General features: G+C 43.1%; 1 protein-coding gene across 4 annotated transcripts in view; it reads left to right on the forward strand.

Moving 5' to 3' along the window:
• Nucleotides 1-20,885, forward strand: part of WNK3 (WNK lysine deficient protein kinase 3) — a 544,128-nt gene that overhangs the window by 99,995 nt on the left and 423,248 nt on the right. For all 4 annotated transcript variants that reach the window (XM_053695870.1, XM_053695869.1, XM_053695868.1 and 1 more), the window contains exons 3-4: nucleotides 11,013-11,185; nucleotides 11,365-11,585. In XM_053695870.1, the coding sequence (XP_053551845.1) occupies nucleotides 11,013-11,185; nucleotides 11,365-11,585 (394 nt within the window). The remainder of the gene's footprint in view (nucleotides 1-11,012; nucleotides 11,186-11,364; nucleotides 11,586-20,885) is intronic.

A 20,885-nucleotide genomic window follows, 5' to 3' on the forward strand; every position in this document is an offset into this window, starting at 1 on the left:
TGACATTAGATACGGGGGAATGGGAATTCCACCTGGAGGTCTTTGCCACCCTGATTCTCAGATGGGGCAGTCCCGAATTGGATCTGATGGCATCTCGGCAGAATGCCAAGCTCCCAAGGTACGGATCCAGGTCCAGGGATCCTCAGGCCGAACTGATAGATGCCTTGGCAGTGCCTTGGTCGTTCAACCTAGCTTATGTGTTCCCACCGTTTGCTCTCCTTCCCTTGGTGATTGCACAGATCAAACAGGAGAAGGCTTCGGTGATTCTAATCGCTCCTGCGTGGCCTCGCAGGATTTGGTATGCCGATCTGGTGGACATGTCCTCTCTGCCGCTGTGGAAGCTTCCATTGAGGCAGAACCTTCTCATTCAGGGACCCTTCCATCATCCGAATCTAATTTCTCTGCTGCTGACTGCTTGGAGATTGAACGCTTGATTTTGTCTAAGCGGGGGTTCTCTGATGCGGTCATTAATACCTTGATTCAGGCACGCAAGCCTGTTACTGGAAAGATTTACCATAAGATATGGTGTAAATATCTTTATTGGTGCGAATCCAAGGGCTACTCATGGAGTAGGGTTAGGATTCGCAGGATTTTATCTTTTCTTCAAGAAGGATTGGAGAAAGGGTTGTCAGCAAGTTCCTTAAAGGGACAGATTTCTGCTTTGCCTATTTTGTTACTCAAGCCTCTGGCAGATGTGCCAGATGTTCAATCTTTTTGTCAGGCCCTGACTAGAATGCGGCCTGTGTTTAGACCAATTGCTCCTCCTTGGAGTTTGAATTTAGTTCTTAATGTTCTTCAAGGGGTTCCGTTTGAACCCATGCATTCCATAGATATTAAGTTATTATCTTGGAAAGTTTTATTTTTGGTTGCTATTTCTTCTGCTCGCAGAGTTTGAGCTTTCGGATTTAAAATGTGATTCTCCTTATCTTATTTCTCCTGTTAAGTGTGGTCAGTCCACGGGTCATCATTACTTCTGGGATATTAACTCCTCCCCAACAGGAAGTGCAAGAGGATTCACCCAGCAGAGCTGCTATATAGCTCCTCCCCTCTACGTCACACCCAGTCATTCTCTTGCACCCAACGAATAGATAGGATGTGTGAGAGGACTGTGGTAAATATTTTGCGGTACCGTCGAGTACTGACGTTTTTCCTATACCTAAGAGACTTACTGAAATTGTTACTAAGGAGTGGGATAGACCCGGTGTGCCGTTCTCACCCCCTCCTATATTTAGAAAGATGTTTCCAATAGACGCCACCACACGGGACTTATGGCAAACGGTCCCTAAGGTGGAGGGAGCAGTTTCTACTTTAGCTAAGCGTACCACTATCCCGGTGGAGGATAGCTGTGCCTTTTCAGATCCAATGGATAAAAAGTTAGAGGGTTACCTTAAGAAGATGTTTGTTCAACAAGGTTTTATATTGCAACCTCTTGCATGCATTGCGCCGGTCACGGCTGCAGCAGCATTTTGGTTTGAGTCTCTGGAAGAGACACTTGAATCAGCTCCATTAGATGAGATTACACACAAGCTTAAAGCCCTTAAGTTAGCTAACTCATTTATTTCGGATGCCGTAGTACATTTAACTAAACTTACGGCTAAGAATTCCGGATTCGCCATTCAGGCGCGCAGAGCACTGTGGCTAAAATCCTGGTCAGCTGACGTTACTTCTAAATCTAAATTGCTTAATATACCTTTCAAAGGGCAGACCTTATTCGGGCCCGGGTTGAAAGAAATTATCGCTGACATTACAGGAGGTAAAGGCCACGCCCTGCCTCAAGACAGAGCCAAACCTAAGGCTAGACAGTCTAATTTTCGTTCCTTTCGGAATTTCAAAGCAGGAGCAGCATCAACTTCCTCTGCACCAAAACAGGAGGGAGCTGTTGCTCGCTACAGACAAGGCTGGAGACCTAACCAGTCCTGGAACAAGGGCAAGCAGGCCAGGAAACCTGCTGCTGCCCCTAAGACAGCATGAATTGAGGGCCCCCGATCCGGGAACGGATCTAGTGGGGGGCAGACTTTCTCTCTCTTCGCCCAGGCTTGGGCAAGAGATGTCCAGGATCCCTGGGCGTTAGAGATCATATCTCAGGGATACCTTCTGGACTTCAAATCCTCTCCCCCAAAAGGGAGATTTCATCTGTCAAGGTTGTCAACAAACCAAATAAAGAAAGAGGCGTTTCTACGCTGTGTACAAGATCTTTTACTAATAGGAGTGATCCATCCGGTTCCGCGGTCGGAACAAGGACAAGGGTTTTACTCAAATCTGTTTGTGGTTCCCAAAAAAGAGGGAACTTTCAGGCCAATTCTGGATTTAAAAATCCTAAACAAATTCCTAAGAGTTCCATCGTTCAAGATGGAAACTATTCGGACAATCTTACCCATGATCCAAAAGGGTCAGTACATGACCACAGTGGATCTAAAGGATGCTTACCTTCACATACCGATTCACAAAGATCATTACCGGTATCTAAGGTTTGCCTTCCTAGACAGGCATTACCAGTTTGTAGCTCTTCCATTCGGCTTGGCTACGGCTCCAAGAATCTTCACGAAGGTTCTGGGTGCTCTTCTGGCGGTACTAAGACCGCGAGGAATTTCGGTAGCTCCGTACCTAGACGACATTCTGATACAAGCTTCAAGCTTTCAAACTGCCAAGTCTCATACAGAGTTAGTACTGGCATTTCTAAGGTCGCATGGATGGAAGGTGAACGAAAAGAAGAGTTCTCTCTTTCCACTCACAAGAGTTCCCTTCTTGGGGACTCTTATAGATTCTGTAGAAATGAAGATTTACCTGACAGAAGACAGGTTAACAAAGCTTCAAAATGCATGCCGTGTCCTTCATTCCATTCAACACCCGTCAGTAGCTCAATGCATGGAGGTGATCGGCTTAATGGTAGCGGCAATGGACATAGTACCCTTTGCACGCCTACATCTCAGACCGCTGCAATAGTGCATGCTAAGTCAGTGGAATGGGGATTACTCAGACTTGTCCCCTACTCTGAATCTGGATCAAGAGACCAGAAATTCTCTTCTATGGTGGCTTTCTCGGCCACATCTGTCCAGGGGGATGCCATTCAGCAGGCCAGACTGGACAATTGTAACAAGACGCCAGCCTACTAGGTTGGGGCGCTGTCTGGAATTCTCTGAAGGCTCAGGGACAATGGAATCAGGAGGAGAGTCTCCTGCCAATAAACATTCTGGAATTGAGAGCAGTTCTCAATGCCCTTCTGGCTTGGCCCCAGTTAACAACTCGGGGGTTCATCAGGTTTCAGTCGGACAACATCACGACTGTAGCTTACATCAACCATCAGGGAGGGACAAGAAGCTCCCTAGCAATGATGGAAGTATCAAAGATAATTCGCTGGGCAGAGTCTCACTCTTGCCACCTGTCAGCAATCCACATCCCGGGAGTGGAGAACTGGGAGGCGGATTTCCTAAGTCGTCAGACTTTTCATCCGGGGGAGTGGGAACTTCATCCGGAGGTCTTTGCCCAAATACTTCGACGTTGGGGCAAACCAGAGATAGATCTCATGGCGTCTCGACAGAACGCCAAGCTTCCTCGTTACGGGTCCAGATCCAGGGATCCGGGAGCGGTTCTGATAGATGCTTTGACAGCACCTTGGACCTTCGGGATGGCTTATGTGTTTCCACCCTTCCCGATGCTTCCTCGACTGATTGCCAGAATCAAACAGGAGAGAGCATCAGTGATTCTAATAGCGCCTGCATGGCCACGCAGGACTTGGTATGCAGATCTAGTGGACATGTCATCCTGTCCACCTTGGTCTCTACCTCTGAAACAGGACATTCTGATCCAGGGTCCCTTCAAACATCAAAATCTAATTTCTCTGAAGCTGACTGCTTGGAAATTGAACGCTTGATCTTATCAAAACGTGGTTTTTCTGAGTCCGTTATTGATACCTTAATACAGGCTAGGAAGCCTGTTACCAGAAAGATTTACCATAAGATATGGCGCAAATACTTATATTGGTGCGAATCCAAGAGTTACTCATGGAGTAAGGTTAGGATTCCTAGGATATTGTCTTTTCTACAAGAAGGTTTAGAAAAGGGTTTATCCGCTAGTTCCTTAAAGGGACAGATTTCAGCTCTGTCCATTCTTTTACACAAACGTCTGTCAGAAGTTCCGGACGTTCAAGCTTTTTGTCAGGCTTTAGCTAGGATCAAGCCTGTGTTTAAAACTGTTGCTCCCCCATGGAGTTTGAACTTAGTTCTTAACGTTTTACAGGGTGTTCCGTTTGAACCCCTTCATTCCATTGATATCAAGCTGTTATCTTGGAAAGTTCTGTTTTTAATGGCGATTTCCTCGGCTCGAAGAGTCTCTGAGTTATCTGCCTTACATTGTGATTCTCCTTATCTGATTTTTCATTCAGACAAGGTAGTTCTGCGTACTAAACCTGGGTTCCTACCTAAGGTGGTCACTAGCAGGAATATCAATCAAGAGATTGTTGTTCCATCTTTGTGTCCTAATCCTTCTTCGAAGAAGGAACGTCTGCTACACAATCTAGATGTAGTCCGTGCCCTGAAATTTTATCTACAGGCAACTAAGGATTTTCAACAAACGTCTTCCCTGTTTGTCGTTTATTCTGGTCAGAGGAGAGGTCAAAAAGCTTTGGCTACTTCTCTCTCTTTTTGGCTTCGTAGCATAATACGGTTAGCCTATGAGACTGCTGGACAGCAACCTCCTGAAAGAATTACAGCACATTCTACTAGAGCTGTGGCTTCCACTTGGGCCTTTAAGAATGAGGCTTCTGTTGAACAGATTTGCAAGGCTGCAACTTGGTCTTCTCTTCATACTTTTTCCAAATTTTACAAATTTGACACTTTTGCTTCTTCGGAGGCTGTTTTTGGGAGAAAGGTTCTTCAGGCAGTGGTTCCTTCCGTATAAAGAGCCTGCCTGTCCCTCCCGTCATCCGTGTACTTTAGCTTTGGTATTGGTATCCCAGAAGTAATGATGACCCGTGGACTGACCACACTTAACAGGAGAAAACAAAATTTATGCTTACCTGATAAATTCCTTTCTCCTGTAGTGTGGTCAGTCCACGGCCCGCCCTGTTTTTTATGGCAGGTCTAAAAAATTTTTTAAATTATACTCCAGTCACCACTGCACCCTTTGGCTTCTCCTTTCTCGTTGGTTCTTGGTCGAATGACTGGGTGTGACGTAGAGGGGAGGAGCTATATAGCAGCTCTGCTGGGTGAATCCTTTTGCACTTCCTGTTGGGGAGGAGTTAATATCCCAGAAGTAATGATGACCCGTGGACTGACCACACTACAGGAGAAAGGAATTTATCAGGTAAGCATAAATTTTGTTTTTCCATGCTGATAAGGTGGTGTTACGTACCAAACCTGGTTTTCTTCCTAAGGTTGTTTCTAACAAGAATATTAATCAGGAAATTGTTGTTCCTTCCTTGTGTCCTAACCCTTCTTCTAAGTTAGATGGGGTGCTAGCATATCCCTATATTGGTTGGTAAACCCATCAGGGCCTGGGCTTTTGTGAAGGGGGAGTGAGTTGATGGCCACTTGGACCTCTCAGAGAGAAATTGGTTCCTCTAATGGTTTTATATAGTGGTTTATACAGCTACTATAATTTTACTTCTAACCAATAAGTTTTTTTTTTTTTTTTAGTCCTTTTTTCTCTTGTAAGGTGTATCCAGTCCACGCATCATCCATTACTTGTGGGATATTCTCCTTCCCAACAGGAAGCTGCAAGAGGATCACCCACAGCAGAGCTGTCTATATAGCTTCTCCCCTAACTGCCACCTCCCAGTCATTCTCTTGCAACTCTCGACAAGATAGGAAGTAGCTAGAGAGATGTGGTGCATTAATGTTCTGGCATTTCTGAGGTCCCATGGGTGGAAGGTGAATGAAGAAAAGAAATCTCTATCACCTCTAACAAAAGTTTCATTCCTAGGGACTCTGATAGATTCGGTAGAAATGAAGATTTACCTAACGAAGGCCAGATTGTCAAAACTTCTAGACTCTTGCCGTGTTCTTTATTCCACTTCTCGTCCTTCAGTGGCTCAGTGTATGGAAGTAATCGGTTTAATGGTAGCGGCAATGGACATAGTGCCGTTTGCCCGCCTACATCTCAGACCGCTGCAACTTTGCATGCTCAGTCAGTGGAATGGGGATTACACAGATTTGTCCCCTCTACTAAATCTGGATCAAGAAACCAGGGATTCTCTTCTCTGGTGGCTATCTCAGGTCCATCTGTCCAAGGGGATGAGCTTCCGCAGGCCAGACTGGACTATAGTAACGACAGATGCCAGCCTTCTGGGGTGCAGTCTGGAACTCCCTGAAGGCTCAGGGCTTGTGGACTCAGGAGGAGACACTCCTTCCGATAAACATTCTGGAACTAAGAGCGATATTTAATGCTCTTCAGGCTTGGCCTCAGCTTGCTGCGGTCAGGTTCATCAGATTTCAGTCGGACAATATCACATCAACCATCAAGGGGGAACAAGGAGTTCCCTTGCAATGTTGGAGGTTTCAAAAATAATTCTATGGGCAGAGGTTCACTCTTGCCATCTATCAGCTATCCATATCCCAGGAGTAGAGAACTGGGAGGCGGATTTTCTAAGTCGGCAGACTTTTCATCCGGGGGAGTGGGAACTCCATTCGGAAGTGTTTGTACAGTTGATTCAACTTTGGGGCAAACCAGAATTGGATCTCATGGCGTCTCGTCAGAACGCCAAGCTTCCACCGTTTCCTCTGCTCCCTCGTCTGATTGCCAAGATCAAGCAGGAGAGAGCTTCACTGATTTTGATAGCACCTGCGTGGCCACGCAGGACTTGGTATGCAGATCTGGTGGACATGTCATCCCTTCCACCATGGACTCTACCGCTGAGACAGGACCTTCTACTTCAGGGTCCTTTCAACCACCCAAATCTAATTTCTCTGCGTCTGACTGCTTGGAGATTGAACGCTTGATTTTATCAAAACGCGGTTTCTCCGAGTCAGTCATTGGTACCTTAATTCAGGCTCGAAAGCCTGTCACCAGGAAAATCTATCATAAGATATGGTGTAAATATCTTCATTGGTGTGAATCCAAGGGTTACTCATGGAGTAAAGTCAGGATTCCCAGGATATTATCTTTTCTCCAAGAGGGATTGGAGAAGGGATTGTCAGCTAGTTCCTTAAAGGGACAGATTTCTGCTCTGTCTATTCTTCTGCACAAGCGTCTGGCGGATGTTCCAGACGTTCAGGCGTTTTGTCAGGCTTCAGTTAGAATCAAGCCTGTGTTTAAACCTGTTGCTCCAGTAGTAAGAAGTGAATACAGCGCCAACAAGAGGCCAAGGGATAAATATACTCACAGAGAGATAAAAGAAGGTTATTTAATGAACCATGTTAAAAAGCATCAGTAATAAAAGACTAGCTGCCATTACCAATATTCTAGTCTTGAGAAAGGCCCTTTTTTGAGGGCAGAAACGCGTTGACATATTGGTAAGCATTACTTTAATCTTCATTCTCATATTGGATACACTATGTTGTGAATTTCTTTTTTTACAGGGACACTTTTTAGGATACCATAGGAGCAGCTGACAGGTGCTAGGATCCAATCAGCTACTTCAGCAACCACACTCAGGAATTTGGATCTGTTAAAGTAACTAATATTGGAAGGAATCAATTTCCTCACTTTCACCTTGCTTTTCATCACCCATTTTTTCCATTTTTTTGTTTTTATTGACTTATTTTTGTTCTTCACTAACATTTGTTGATCAACTTTTTGAACACTTTTGGATTATATTTTATATTTTATTTTTTATGTTATTGCATATTGTGTATTTTATTTTTTATGTTATTGCATATTGTGTATTTTATTTAATTATATCTTAACCTCACTGGATTAAGTAGCTAGCATTTTTATATCCATTTGCACTCACTCACTATTTGATTGTATCTATACAATTATTTTGCTACCCCCCTTTTTTTGCACTGCAGTGCATTTTTCTAATTTTTGGAACACTATTTTTGTAACACTAATTTTGAACACTATTGTTTGTATTATTGTTTATTAGTTTTTTGCTTGATGCACTTGCTACAGTTGTACTTAGGTTAATTCTGTTTTATTAGTATACACTCTTATTCTGGTGTACCACTCACACTGATCACCTGTTATTACCTCTGTTTTTATTGTAATTATCAGCTTTGGCCCTTTGAGCCGCTTCTGTAAGATATTCCTGTATTTGTAATTTTATTTATATGTGCTTTTTACATTTTTTATATATAGTCTTTTATTACTGATGCTTTTTAACATGGTTCATTAAATAACCTTCTTTTATCTCTCTGTGAGTATATTTATCCCTTGGCCTCTTGTTGGCGCTGTATTCACTTCTTACTACTTGTGCATATTTTTTGGAGGTTGGTTAGGATCTCTGTTTGGATACAGCTTGGGGATTACCTTAGCGCTTGTACACATACCCTTTTTCACTTTAAACCTGTTGCTCCGCCATGGAGTTTAAATTTAGTTTTTAAGGTTCTTCAAGGGGTTCCGTTTGAACCTCTGCATTCCATAGATATCAAGCTTTAATCTTGGAAAGTTCTGTTTTTGGTAGCTATTTCTTCGGCTCGAAGAGTTTCAGAGTTATCTGCCTTACAGTGTGATTCCCCTTATCTGATCTTCCATGCAGATAAGGTAGTTTTGCGTACCAAACCTGGGTTTCTTCCTAAGGTGGTATCTAATAAGAATATCAATCAGGAGATTGTTGTTCCGTCACTGTGTCCTAATCCTTCTTCAAAGAAGGAACGTCTATTACATAATCTTGACGTGGTTCATGCTTTAAAGTTTTATTTACAAGCTACTAAGGATTTTCGTCAAACATCGGCATTGTTTGTTGTTTACTCTGGACAGAGAAGAGGCCAAAAGGCTTCAGCAACTTCTCTTTCCTTTTGGTTAAGAAGTATAATCCGCTTATCTTATGAGACTGCTGGCCAGCAGCCTCCTGTAAGAATTACAGCTCATTCCACTAGAGCAGTGGCTTCCACATGGGCTTTTAAAAATGAGGCTTCTGTTGAACGGATTTGCAAGGCGGCGACTTGGTCTTCGCTCCATACTTTTTCTACAAATTTGATACTTTTGCTTCTTCGGAGGCTATTTTTGGGAGAAAGGTCTTACAGGCAGTGGTGCCTTCCGTTTAAGCACCTGCCTTGTCCCTCCCTTCATCCGTGTCCTAAAGCTTTGGTATTGGTATCCCACAAGTAATGGATGAATCCGTGGACTGGATACACCTTACAAGAGAAAACAAAATTTTTGCTTACCTGATAAATTTATTTCTCTTGTGGTGTATCCAGTCCACGGCCCGCCCTGTCTTTTTAAGGCAGGTGTTTTTTAAATTTTTAAACTACAGTCACCACTGCACCCTATAGTTTCTCCTTTCTCTTGCTTGTCTTCGGTCGAATGACTGGGAGGTGGCAGTTAGGGGAGGAGCTATATAGACAGCTCTGCTGTGGGTGATCCTCTTGCAGCTTCCTGTTGGGAAGGAGAATATCCCACAAGTAATGGATGATCCGTGGACTGGATACACCACAAGATAAATAAATTTATCAGTTAAGCATAAATTTCATTTTTTATGTGTGTCTATATACAGTAAATGCTTAGATTCCTAAAAAAAATTATTAATTCCTGGATGTCACCAACCCATGCATTAAAGGGGACAGTAAAGTCAAAATGAAATGTTTAAGATTTAGATAGAGCATGCATTTTTAAACAGCTTTCCAGTTTACTTCTATTATGAAATCTGCTTTGTTCTCTTGTTATTCATTGTTTAAGAGTAAACCTAGTTGTGCTGATAGTTTTAGGAGTGTGCACATGTTTTTAAATTTCTATGGAAGCAGTTTTGGCAACTCTCTATATAGCTTTGTTTCAAATATTGTTACACGTGGACGCTCCTGAACTCACCTAGGATTACACTGCAGGACAAGGCCTTACATATTCGCCCAGCTTCTCCTCTGGCATGCAGCAATCTGCTGCCCCCGTTTACCATTACACACAAATGCTAGTTTGTGCTCGCATTCAACCCTGCCATCTGCCCACGGACAGCCAGTCAGGCACGGGCAGGAGCTGTCAATCTCCCTGGTCGGAAGAGACTGGGGAGATGAAATTCTCCTCCTACAAGGTGGAGAACAGGGCTGGGTATGATGACCGCTGCTTAATAAATTGTGACTGCTGGTTCGCTTGTGTGAATCTACAATCATAGTGGAGAAAAGGGCTTGATAAATCTAGCCCTTTAACAAATTATACCAAGAGAACTAAGCAAAAGTGATAATAGTATGTTGGAAAGTTTAAAGTGAATGTAAATTTTGATGCTAAAGTGCCCGTTTTTTAAAAATTGGATTAAAAACTTGGGCACTTTAATTCATCAAAATTTACATTCACTTTAAACTTTCCAACATACTATTATCACTTTTGCTTAGTTGCAAAGCCTCTTCCTGCGTCTAAAATGAGGAATCCGGCTTCCTCCAATCACGGCGTTGAATCAGACACCGATTCCCCTGGGGGGAAGCTGTGATTGGAGGATGACCTATCCATCATTTCTGACATCAGAAATGGCTTGTGACGACCGGAGGAATCTGGAGCTGCTGTGAAGATTAAAAGGTAAGTTGTTTTTTTTTCACAACAGGAGTGAAATGTATATTTTGATGAATTAAAGTGCTCCTGTTTTTAATCTAATTTTTAAAAACTGGGCACTTAAGCATCAAAATTTACGTTCACTTTAAAATGTCATGCTCTGTCCAATCTATTTAAATCTTGCCTTTACTCTTCCTTTAACAAGAACACTTACATGTGTGTTGCACATTTCCTCATATCTTTAGTCGTGTAGCTGTTTATTTGAATTTCTCTCACATACACATTGTTTAAAATATTTTGTCATTTGGTTGCTTGCAGTATAATTAATGTGGGAGGACCTCTGGCAGGTGCTCTATATAGGAAATGTATCGTGTTTGTTTAAATACTTTTTATCTTTCTTGTATGAAAATTTGACTTTTTTTTGTATCTTCTGTTTTCAGGACCGAAAACTAACCAAAGCAGAACAGCAGAGATTCAAAGAAGAAGCGGAGATGTTAAAGGGCCTTCAGCACCCGAACATAGTGCGATTTTATGACTCCTGGGAGTCCACAGTAAAGGGAAAGAAATGCATTGTGCTGGTGACAGAGCTGATGACGTCTGGGACGTTAAAAACGTGAGTTTCATTGCACTTTACACCAGAGCAGCAGTTTCTAATTTAGTTGCTTTTGAATAGAATAGCTAGGCATGTGCATTTGTTTCATTTGGAAGGAATCCCAAAAACTTTTTTCATTGAGAAATTAGGAATATTTGAAATATGTTGTGGTTCTAACATCCCCATGTATTTTTTTGCAGCTACTTGAAACGATTCAAAGTGATGAAGCCTAAGGTGTTAAGAAGCTGGTGCAGACAAATCCTGAAGGGGCTACAGTTTTTACACACACGGACGCCCCCCATCATTCATCGGGATCTGAAGTGCGACAACATCTTCATCACTGGGCCCACGGGCTCAGTGAAGATTGGAGACCTTGGCCTGGCCACCTTGATGCGAACGTCATTTGCAAAGAGTGTGATTGGTGAGTCCCACATGAACCCCTTGCTCAGGTGTTACCTGGGCCTGCAGTGCACTTGGGTGTGGCAGCGGTAAAATGTTTGTCCCCTCCAGCAATAAAGTAATTACAAATGACATGCAGTTTTCTGCATAGCTCAGCATAAATACAATTTTGCTGATCCAATTATAAAGGCTTTAATGTTTGTTTACACTTTATCCCCCCCCAAAGTAATGCTGGTTTATACTTGAGTAATATGTATTTAAATCACTTTGTTAGTGATCTTATTGCAGTTTACATTTTAGTGGTTTATCACAGATTTAAAAACTTGACAAACCCAGATTGGAGCTGCCCAGGTTCCTGCAGAGCTAACAAAATGCTGATATTAGCAGAACAGAAGTGCTGGTAAATATAGAACATCATCAGAAATGTAAAGGCTGGTAGTGCTAAATGTGGATTTATATGTACACAGTGTGGTGATAGCTGGTACAGTGCACTTACATAAAGCTAATTCATATCCGAGGGTTAAAAAGGAGAGCGCCACACACTTAAAGTAATTGCTTACTTGGTTGCAATCTAATATATATATAATGTGTTTTAGAAATATAGAAACAGCGCTGTATACAGCAGACACAAATTCAAAATACACAATGTATATATAAAAAAATCGCCTTGCTTTATTGACAAATCTCGTCTTAAAACATTTTAAAAGATATTTGACAAGTACTGATTTGTTTAGACAATGTTTTCATGTTGGCATATGTATCAATCATAAGGTGGTTGTTAAACCTGACACGTTTCCTTGTTGCTTAGACATCTTTTTCAGTTATTGAATGCCATACACCTGATGAAATGGTCTGTGTACCGGGAAACGCGTTGTTACTTTGTTTTTAATTAACTGGAGTTGTTTTTAACAACTTTGTCATCACAAACTTTTTTTGTATCCAGTTCTCTTGGAGCAGCTGCAAATTGAAAATTTGGGTAACAGTGAAAGACTATACCTGGTTACCATTTTTATATCCTGACTTTGGATTCAGAACTTCAGGCTTTGCTGAAACAACGAGAGGATAGTTTGCTGGGCAGCTATAAGAGTCCAGACTGCATCTGTGGCACTTCTCAAGTGCCTTATATCTAGTAAGTAGTACTCGTCTTGTGCGTGTGATACTTCAATACCACTGATTGTGCACTATTGTGGCGCCTTCTTCTTTTCTTTCAACATATCTTCAGTTATTGAATAACCCTATCGTTAACAGATATGGGGACTTTCAGTCTGATAATTTGAATGGTGCACCTCATTAGACATGTGGGGTTATCTCCTGTTTGTCATTTGTTTAAGATCTTTCCCAGTTTTTTGTAAGATAGTGCTCCATTTGGCTGGTCCTGCGGACAGGCCTGTGTATTTTGGGCGTTAACCTTCGGGTTGCCTTATATTTTATTTTGTATCCGATGGGATGTCTTATCTGTGTTTGCTTCCTTCGGGAACCATCTGGGATCGATACTCTTTGTTACTTCTTCGGAAGTTGTTTGGACATGTTAGTCCTATGTTTAATAATGTCTGTGTTTTTCTTTTTTTTCCTATGTGGGAGAATTTATGCAGCTTGCCGGTTAGGACCCTGTGTACAGGCTGGTCCTGTCGGGTTCATTTGGTTTTGTGGCTGTTCAGACACGTGGCACTGTTTCTGCTGGATTGGTAGTATTGATGAGTGCTCAAGTTATCATTGTTTTTTATGGTCAACTAAGCATTCGAGAGAACCTGTAGGTTCACGAGGCAGGAAAGGATTTTTTCAGTCCTTTATAGCCTTCAGTCATGGATGACCAGGTATGGGAGTGTTCCGCTGCGTCACTCTGACATCTGATTTCATCAGAACCTAGAGTTCCTCCTCCGTGTGTGTGTCTGGGGGGGGGGGGGGGTTGGCGGGCGTAGTGCCCCATTACCACTGGTTGAGTGGTTTGACCTTCAATTTTTAGGCTCCTGGATGGTCCTATGGGACTTGATCCAACAGCTTGTATGGACAACTATCCAGCATGCGGAAAGTTTTGTATTTTGAAACCTATTGCAGCTTTTGGCACCTTTTTAAAAGCGTGCTTTTCAGCTGCTTCTAGTGTATCTAGATATGGCCATTACTCTAGGCTGCATAAGGTCTGTCTGAGTTATGAGACCTTGGGTCTTCTTCCATTGTCCCGGGTGGGCTAGATCTCCTTTTGGGAATCTGTTCCGGACGTTGGTTGATCCCTGTGGGGACTTGTTTAGCTCTGGTTTTCCTGGAGCAGGGAAGGTTTAGCACCTTTTTGCTCCCCTGTGTCCTCTGCCTGTGTGGAGGTGATGGGGAGACTAGGCCTGCTAGTAGGGTTTTGGGAACTCAGAGGTATCACTTCTGTTGTCCTCTGGCCTTGTGAAGTCTCTTCATTTGACTTCTAGCCTTGCTCCTTGGAGAGTTGGACTTTATCTAGGGGTGGTTCCTTCATTTGGTTGGAGCTTTTGAGTTCTCTGCGCTGTCCGTATTTTCTGGATATGCTCCATTCCTTTTGTCTGGCTTTTTGGCCAGTCGGGGTGTTTAGTTCCAGGGTATAGTTACCTGAACTAGGTACCCGGACCTGTTTTTCCTTCCTGAGTCTTCCTCTTTCTGGGGCTTTGCTCCTGTCCCAGTTTTGGATCTCAGAGCTGGTCGGGATGTTCCACTGTGGTGGGAACTGGGGCTATGTCCTTGCTCCATCTACCTGACCGGGTTAGGGTTGGCCCGGTCTATCTGAGTATTTATTCCTCCTTGCCACAGAGTAACCCATGTCATCTGGGGTTAGCTGGGTGGCTTGCTTCTCAAGAATGATGGGTTTCTGCGCAGTTTCTGGTGCGCCTTAGGGTTCCATTCCCCTGTTTGCCAGGGTTCCCATGGGTTGGCTGTACCTCTGTTGGGTGAACTACTTGTGTGGGGGTCCTTTCTAGGAAATTTGCGGGGGATTTTTTTCTTCCCGTTTGGCCGGTGGCTTCGGGCCTTGAGGACAGTTATTGTCCTTCCGGCCTCTTCCCTTTTCCTTTGGGGTATATTTACTACTTCGGTAGACTGAGTCCTTTCTAGTGGAAAGGTGGATTTGGTTCCACCTGGAATCTTGCTGGTTCCATGTCAGACCGTGGGGCTTTGTTTTGATAGATCCTTGGGTCTATGGCCTTGTCAGTTTTCAGAGTTGGGTTGTACTTGTACTCTGGGGAATGACTCCTGTACCAGTTTCAGGATTCTTTGTACCTTTGTATTGGTGGCCCAGCTGGGTCTGCAGGTCAGGATGCCTGAGTGGTCTATGGGTCACAGTATCCTTTGGAATGTGTGAGATTGCTGAGTCTATTTGGATAGCTCAGTCTGCTAGGAGATGGGTTTTCCTTTCTCCTTGCTCCTTTGACAGGAGACAGTTTCCTCTTCCTTCAGGTTCTGAGGGTATTCTCTCCTTCTCGGGGGGCCTCGATGGAGGCTTTGTGTTCCCCTTTTTAGGGACCTGTGAGTAGGTCTGGCGGCTTAGGTTGCCTGGAGCGTGCCCTCTGTCGGGGGCTGCTTTGTGCTGTCTCTTGCTGACTGCTTCTTCTTCCTTGCAGCTAGCTGGACAGTTTGCTCAGCGTACTAATGCACTGTGGCTACTCTGCACTGTAGCAAACGAGGGTTGCGAGTTCGTTCACCGGCGAGGTCTACTCAGCCTTCTTCCTTTTGAGGTTGATTAGAGGAGCAGCACCTTGAGCCCCTTAAGGGGGATTAGCTGCGCTTTACAAGAACATTCATGTTTTAGCTCTCTCTGTGTTCTCAAACTTGGAGTATCGCCTTGGTCTATTACACGCTCTTTTCATGGTCGAATACTTGGGTATTCTATGGACAGGTGCTGAGAGGACTTTGCCTCTTTGGAGACTACTTCACTGAGTGTTCCAGACCTGACACGATTGTGGATGGGCAACAGTAAGCTGGACTACTGTAAAGTTCCAGCCTGTCTGAATAGCACCATTGGGTGCACTACTCTTGTGAGTATATTTCCTACTCTATTAATCTATCATCTGTTTGGGTGGTACTAGGCCGTTGTGGCGCCTCTGTTTTTTCTTTATGTAGGAGAGAGAGAGAGGTGTGTGTGTGTGTGTGTGTGTGTATATATATATATTTATATATATATATATATGTGTGTATATTTATGTATATGTGTGTGTGTGTGTGTATATATATATATATATATATATATATATATATATATATATATATATATATATATATATATGTGTATGTATGTGTGTATATATGTATGTGTGTGTGTGTATATGTATATATATATATATATATATATATATATATATATATATATATATATATATATCTCTTGTTAAGTGTATCCAGTCCACGGATCATCCATTACTTATGGGATATTAACTCCTCCCCAACAGGAAGTGCAAGAGGATTCACCCAGCAGAGCTGCTATATAGCTCCTCCCCTAACTGCCATTACCAGTCATTCTCTTGCACCCAACGAATAGATAGGATGTGTGAGAGGACTGTGGTGATTATACTTAGTTTCATACCTTCAATCAAAAGTTTGTTATTTTATAATAGCACCGGAGTGTGTTATTCCTTCTCTGGTAGAATTTGAAGAAGAATCTACCTGAGTTTTTCTATGATTTTAGCCGGAGTAGTTAAGATCATATTGCTGTTTCTCGGCCATCTGAGGAGAGGTAAACTTCAGATCAGGGGACAGCGGGCAGATTAATCTGCAAAGAGGTATGTAGCAGCTTATTATTTTCTGACAATGGAATTGATGAGAAAATTCTGCCATACCGATATAATGTAAACTCAGCCTTAAATGCAGTAGCAGCAACTGGTATCAGGCTGTCATGTATGTATATTTTACACTTCAGTATTCTGGGGAATGGCACTTCACTGGAATTATACTGTATGCATAAAACTTTAGCCTAATTTGCAGGGACTAGCAACAGGCTTTTTAGTAACACTCAATTTATTAATGTTAAACGTTTTTTGCTGGCATGTAAAATCGTTTAATTTTCTGAGGTACTGGGTGAAAAAATGTTTTGGGCACTATTTTTTTCCACTTGGCAGTCGTTTTATTTAATTTATGACAGTTTACTGATCTCTCTCACTGTTATGTGTGAGGGGGAGGGGCCTTTTTTGGTGCTTTTGCTACGCATCAAAAAATTCAGTCAGAAGTTTATTGTCTTCCCTGCATGATCCGGTTCATCTCTACAGAACTCAGGGGTCTTCAAAACTTGTTTTGAGGGAGGTAATCACTCACAGCAGAGCTGTGAGATTGTAGTTGACTGTGATAAAAAAAAAAACGTTTATTTCTGTATTTTATTTTTTTTTCTGCTATCAGGGTTAGTTATCCTTTGCTAATGGGAGCAATCCTTTGCTAAAATTGTGTTTTTTACAAAGATTTGATGCTATAACTTTTCAGTTTATTAATTTTCAACTGTCATAACTTTTTCTGTGCTTCTTATAGGCACAGTACGTTTTCATATTATAGTAAATTACTTGAAAAGTATTTCCAAGTTGCTAGTTTATTTGCTAGTGTGTTAAACATGTCTGATTCAGAGGAAGATATCTGTGCTATATGTGCTAAAGCCAAAGTGGAGCCCAATAGAAATTTATGTACTAACTGTATTGATGCTACTTTAAATAAAAGTCAATCTGTACAAATTGAACATATTTCACCAAACAACGAGGGGAGAGTTATGCCGACTAACTCGCCTCACGTGTCAGTACCTGCATCTCCCGCTCGGGAGGTGCGTGATATTGTAGCGCCGAGTACATCTGGGCGGCCATTACAAATCACATTACAGGATATGGCTACTGTTATGACTGAAGTTTTGGCTAAATTACCAGAACTAAGAGGTAAGCGTGATCACTCTGGGGTGAGAACAGAGTGCGCTGATAATATTAGGGCCATGTCAGACACTGCGTCACAATTTGCAGAACATGAGGACGGAGAGCTAAATTCTGCGGGTGACGGTTCTGATCCAAACAAACTGGATTCAGATATTTCAAATTTTAAATTTAAGCTGGAAAACCTCCGTGTATTACTAGGGGAGGTGTTAGCGGCTCTGAATGATTGTAACACAGTTGCAATACCAGAGAAAATGTGTAGGTTGCATAAATATTTTGCGGTACCGGCGAGTACTGACGTTTTTCCTATACCTAAGAGACTTACTGAAATTGTTACTAAGGAGTGGGATAGACCCGGTGTGCCGTTCTCACCCCCTCCGATATTTAGAAAGATGTTTCCAATAGACGCCACCACACGGGACTTATGGCAAACGGTCCCTAAGGTGGAGGGAGCAGTTTCTACTTTAGCTAAGCGTACCACTATCCCGGTGGAGGATAGCTGTGCCTTTTCAGATCCAATGGATAAAAAGTTAGAGGGTTACCTTAAGAAAATGTTTGTTCAACAAGGTTTTATATTGCAACCTCTTGCATGCATTGCGCCTGTCACGGCTGCAGCAGCATTTTGGTTTGAGTCTCTGGAAGAGACACTTGAATCAGCTCCATTAGATGAGATTACACACAAGCTTAAAGCCCTTAAGTTAGCTAACTCATTTATTTCAGATGCCGTAGTACATTTAACTAAACTTACGGCTAAGAATTCCGGATTCGCCATTCAGGCACGCAGAGCACTGTGGCTAAAATCCTGGTCAGCTGACGTTACTTCTAAATCTAAATTGCTTAATATACCTTTCAAAGGGCAGACCTTATTCGGGCCCGGGTTGAAAGAAATTATCGCTGACATTACAGGAGGTAAAGGCCATGCCCTGCCTCAAGACAGAGCCAAACCTAAGGCTAGACAGTCTAATTTTCGTTCCTTTCGTAATTTCAAAGCAGGAGCAGCATCAACTTCCTCTGCACCAAAACAGGAAGGAGCTGTTGCTCGCTACAGACAAGGCTGGAGACCTAACCAGTCCTGGAACAAGGGCAAGCAGGCCAGGAAACCTGCTGCTGCCCCTAAGACAGCATGAATCGAGGGCCCCCGATCCGGGAACGGATCTAGTGGGGGGCAGACTTTCTCTCTTCGCCCAGGCTTGGGCAAGAGATGTCCAGGATCCCTGGGCGTTAGAGATCATATGTCAGGGATACCTTCTAGACTTCAAATTCTCTCCCCCAAGAGGGAGATTTCATCTGTCAAGGTTGTCAACAAACCAAATAAAGAAAGAGGCGTTTCTACGCTGCGTACAAGATCTTTTATTAATGGGAGTGATCCATCCGGTTCCGCGGTCGGAACAAGGACAAGGGTTTTACTCAAATCTGTTTGTGGTTCCCAAAAAAGAGGGAACTTTCAGGCCAATCTTGGATTTAAAGATCCTAAACAAATTCCTAAGAGTTCCATCGTTCAAAATGGAAACTATTCGGACAATTTTACCCATGATCCAAAAGGGTCAGTACATGACCACAGTGGATTTAAAGGATGCTTACCTTCACATACCGATTCACAAAGATCATTACCGGTATCTAAGGTTTGCCTTTCTAGACAGGCATTACCAGTTTGTAGCTCTTCCATTCGGATTGGCTACGGCTCCGAGAATCTTCACAAAGGTTCTGGGTGCTCTTCTGGCGGTACTAAGACCGCGAGGAATTGCGGTAGCTCCGTACCTAGACGACATTCTGATACAAGCTTCAAGCTTTCAAACTGCCAAGTCTCATACAGAGTTAGTACTGGCATTTCTAAGGTCGCATGGATGGAAGGTGAACGAAAAGAAGAGTTCTCTCTTTCCACTCACAAGAGTTCCCTTCATGGGGACTCTTATAGATTCTGTAGAAATGAAGATTTACCTGACAGAAGACAGGTTAACAAAGCTTCAAAATGCATGCCGTGTCCTTCATTCCATTCAACACCCGTCAGTAGCTCAATGCATGGAGGTGATCGGCTTAATGGTAGCAGCAATGGACATAGTACCCTTTGCACGCCTACATCTCAGACCGCTGCAATTGTGCATGCTAAGTCAGTGGAATGGGGATTACTCAGACTTGTCCCCTACTCTGAATCTGGATCAAGAGACCAGAAATTCTCTTCTATGGTGGCTTTCTCGGCCACATCTGTCCAGGGGGATGCCATTCAGCAGGCCGGACTGGACAATTGTAACAACAGACGCCAGCCTACTAGGTTGGGGCGCTGTCTGGAATTCTCTGAAGGCTCAGGGACAATGGAATCAGGAGGAGAGTCTCCTACCAATAAACATTCTGGAATTGAGAGCAGTTCTCAATGCCCTTCTGGCTTGGCCCCAGTTAACAACTCGGGGGTTCATCAGGTTTCAGTCGGACAACATCACGACTGTAGCTTACATCAACCATCAGGGAGGGACAAGAAGCTCCCTAGCAATGATGGAAGTATCAAAGATAATTCGCTGGGCAGAGTCTCACTCTTGCCACCTGTCAGCAATCCACATCCCGGGAGTGGAGAACTGGGAGGCGGATTTCTTAAGTAGTCAGACTTTTCATCCGGGGGAGTGGGAACTTCATCCGGAGGTCTTTGCCCAAATACTTCGACGTTGGGGCAAACCAGAGATAGATCTCATGGCGTCTCGACAGAACGCCAAGCTTCCTCGTTACGGGTCCAGATCCAGGGATCCGGGAGCGGTTCTGATAGATGCTTTGACAGCACCTTGGACCTTCGGGATGGCTTATGTGTTTCCACCCTTCCCGATGCTTCCTCGATTGATTGCCAGAATCAAACAGGAGAGAGCATCAGTGATTCTAATAGCGCCTGCATGGCCACGCAGGACTTGGTATGCAGATCTAGTGGACATGTCATCCTGTCCACCTTGGTCGCTACCTCTGAAACAGGACCTTCTGATCCAGGGTCCCTTCAAACATCAAAATCTAATTTCTCTGAAGCTGACTGCTTGGAAATTGAACGCTTGATTTTATCAAAACGTGTTTTTTTCTGAGTCAGTTATTGATACCTTAATACAGGCTAGGAAGCCTGTTACCAGAAAGATTTACCATAAGATATGGCGCAAATACTTATATTGGTGCGAATCCAAGAGTTACTCATGGAGTAAGGTTAGGATTCCGAGGATATTGTCTTTTCTACAAGAAGGTTTAGAAAAGGGTTTATCCGCTAGTTCCTTAAAGGGACAGATTTCAGCTCTGTCCATTCTTTTACACAAACGTCTGTCAGAAGTTCCGGACGTTCAAGCTTTTTGTCAGGCTTTAGCTAGGATCAAGCCTGTGTTTAAAACTGTTGCTCCACCATGGAGTTTGAACTTAGTTCTTAATGTTTTACAGGGGGTTCCGTTTGAACCCCTTCATTCCATTGATATCAAGTTGTTATCTTGGAAAGTTCTGTTTTTAATGGCGATTTCCTC

This window comes from Bombina bombina, chromosome 12 (genome assembly GCF_027579735.1).
Source record: "Bombina bombina isolate aBomBom1 chromosome 12, aBomBom1.pri, whole genome shotgun sequence".
NCBI classification, from domain to species: Eukaryota; Metazoa; Chordata; class Amphibia; order Anura; family Bombinatoridae; genus Bombina; species Bombina bombina.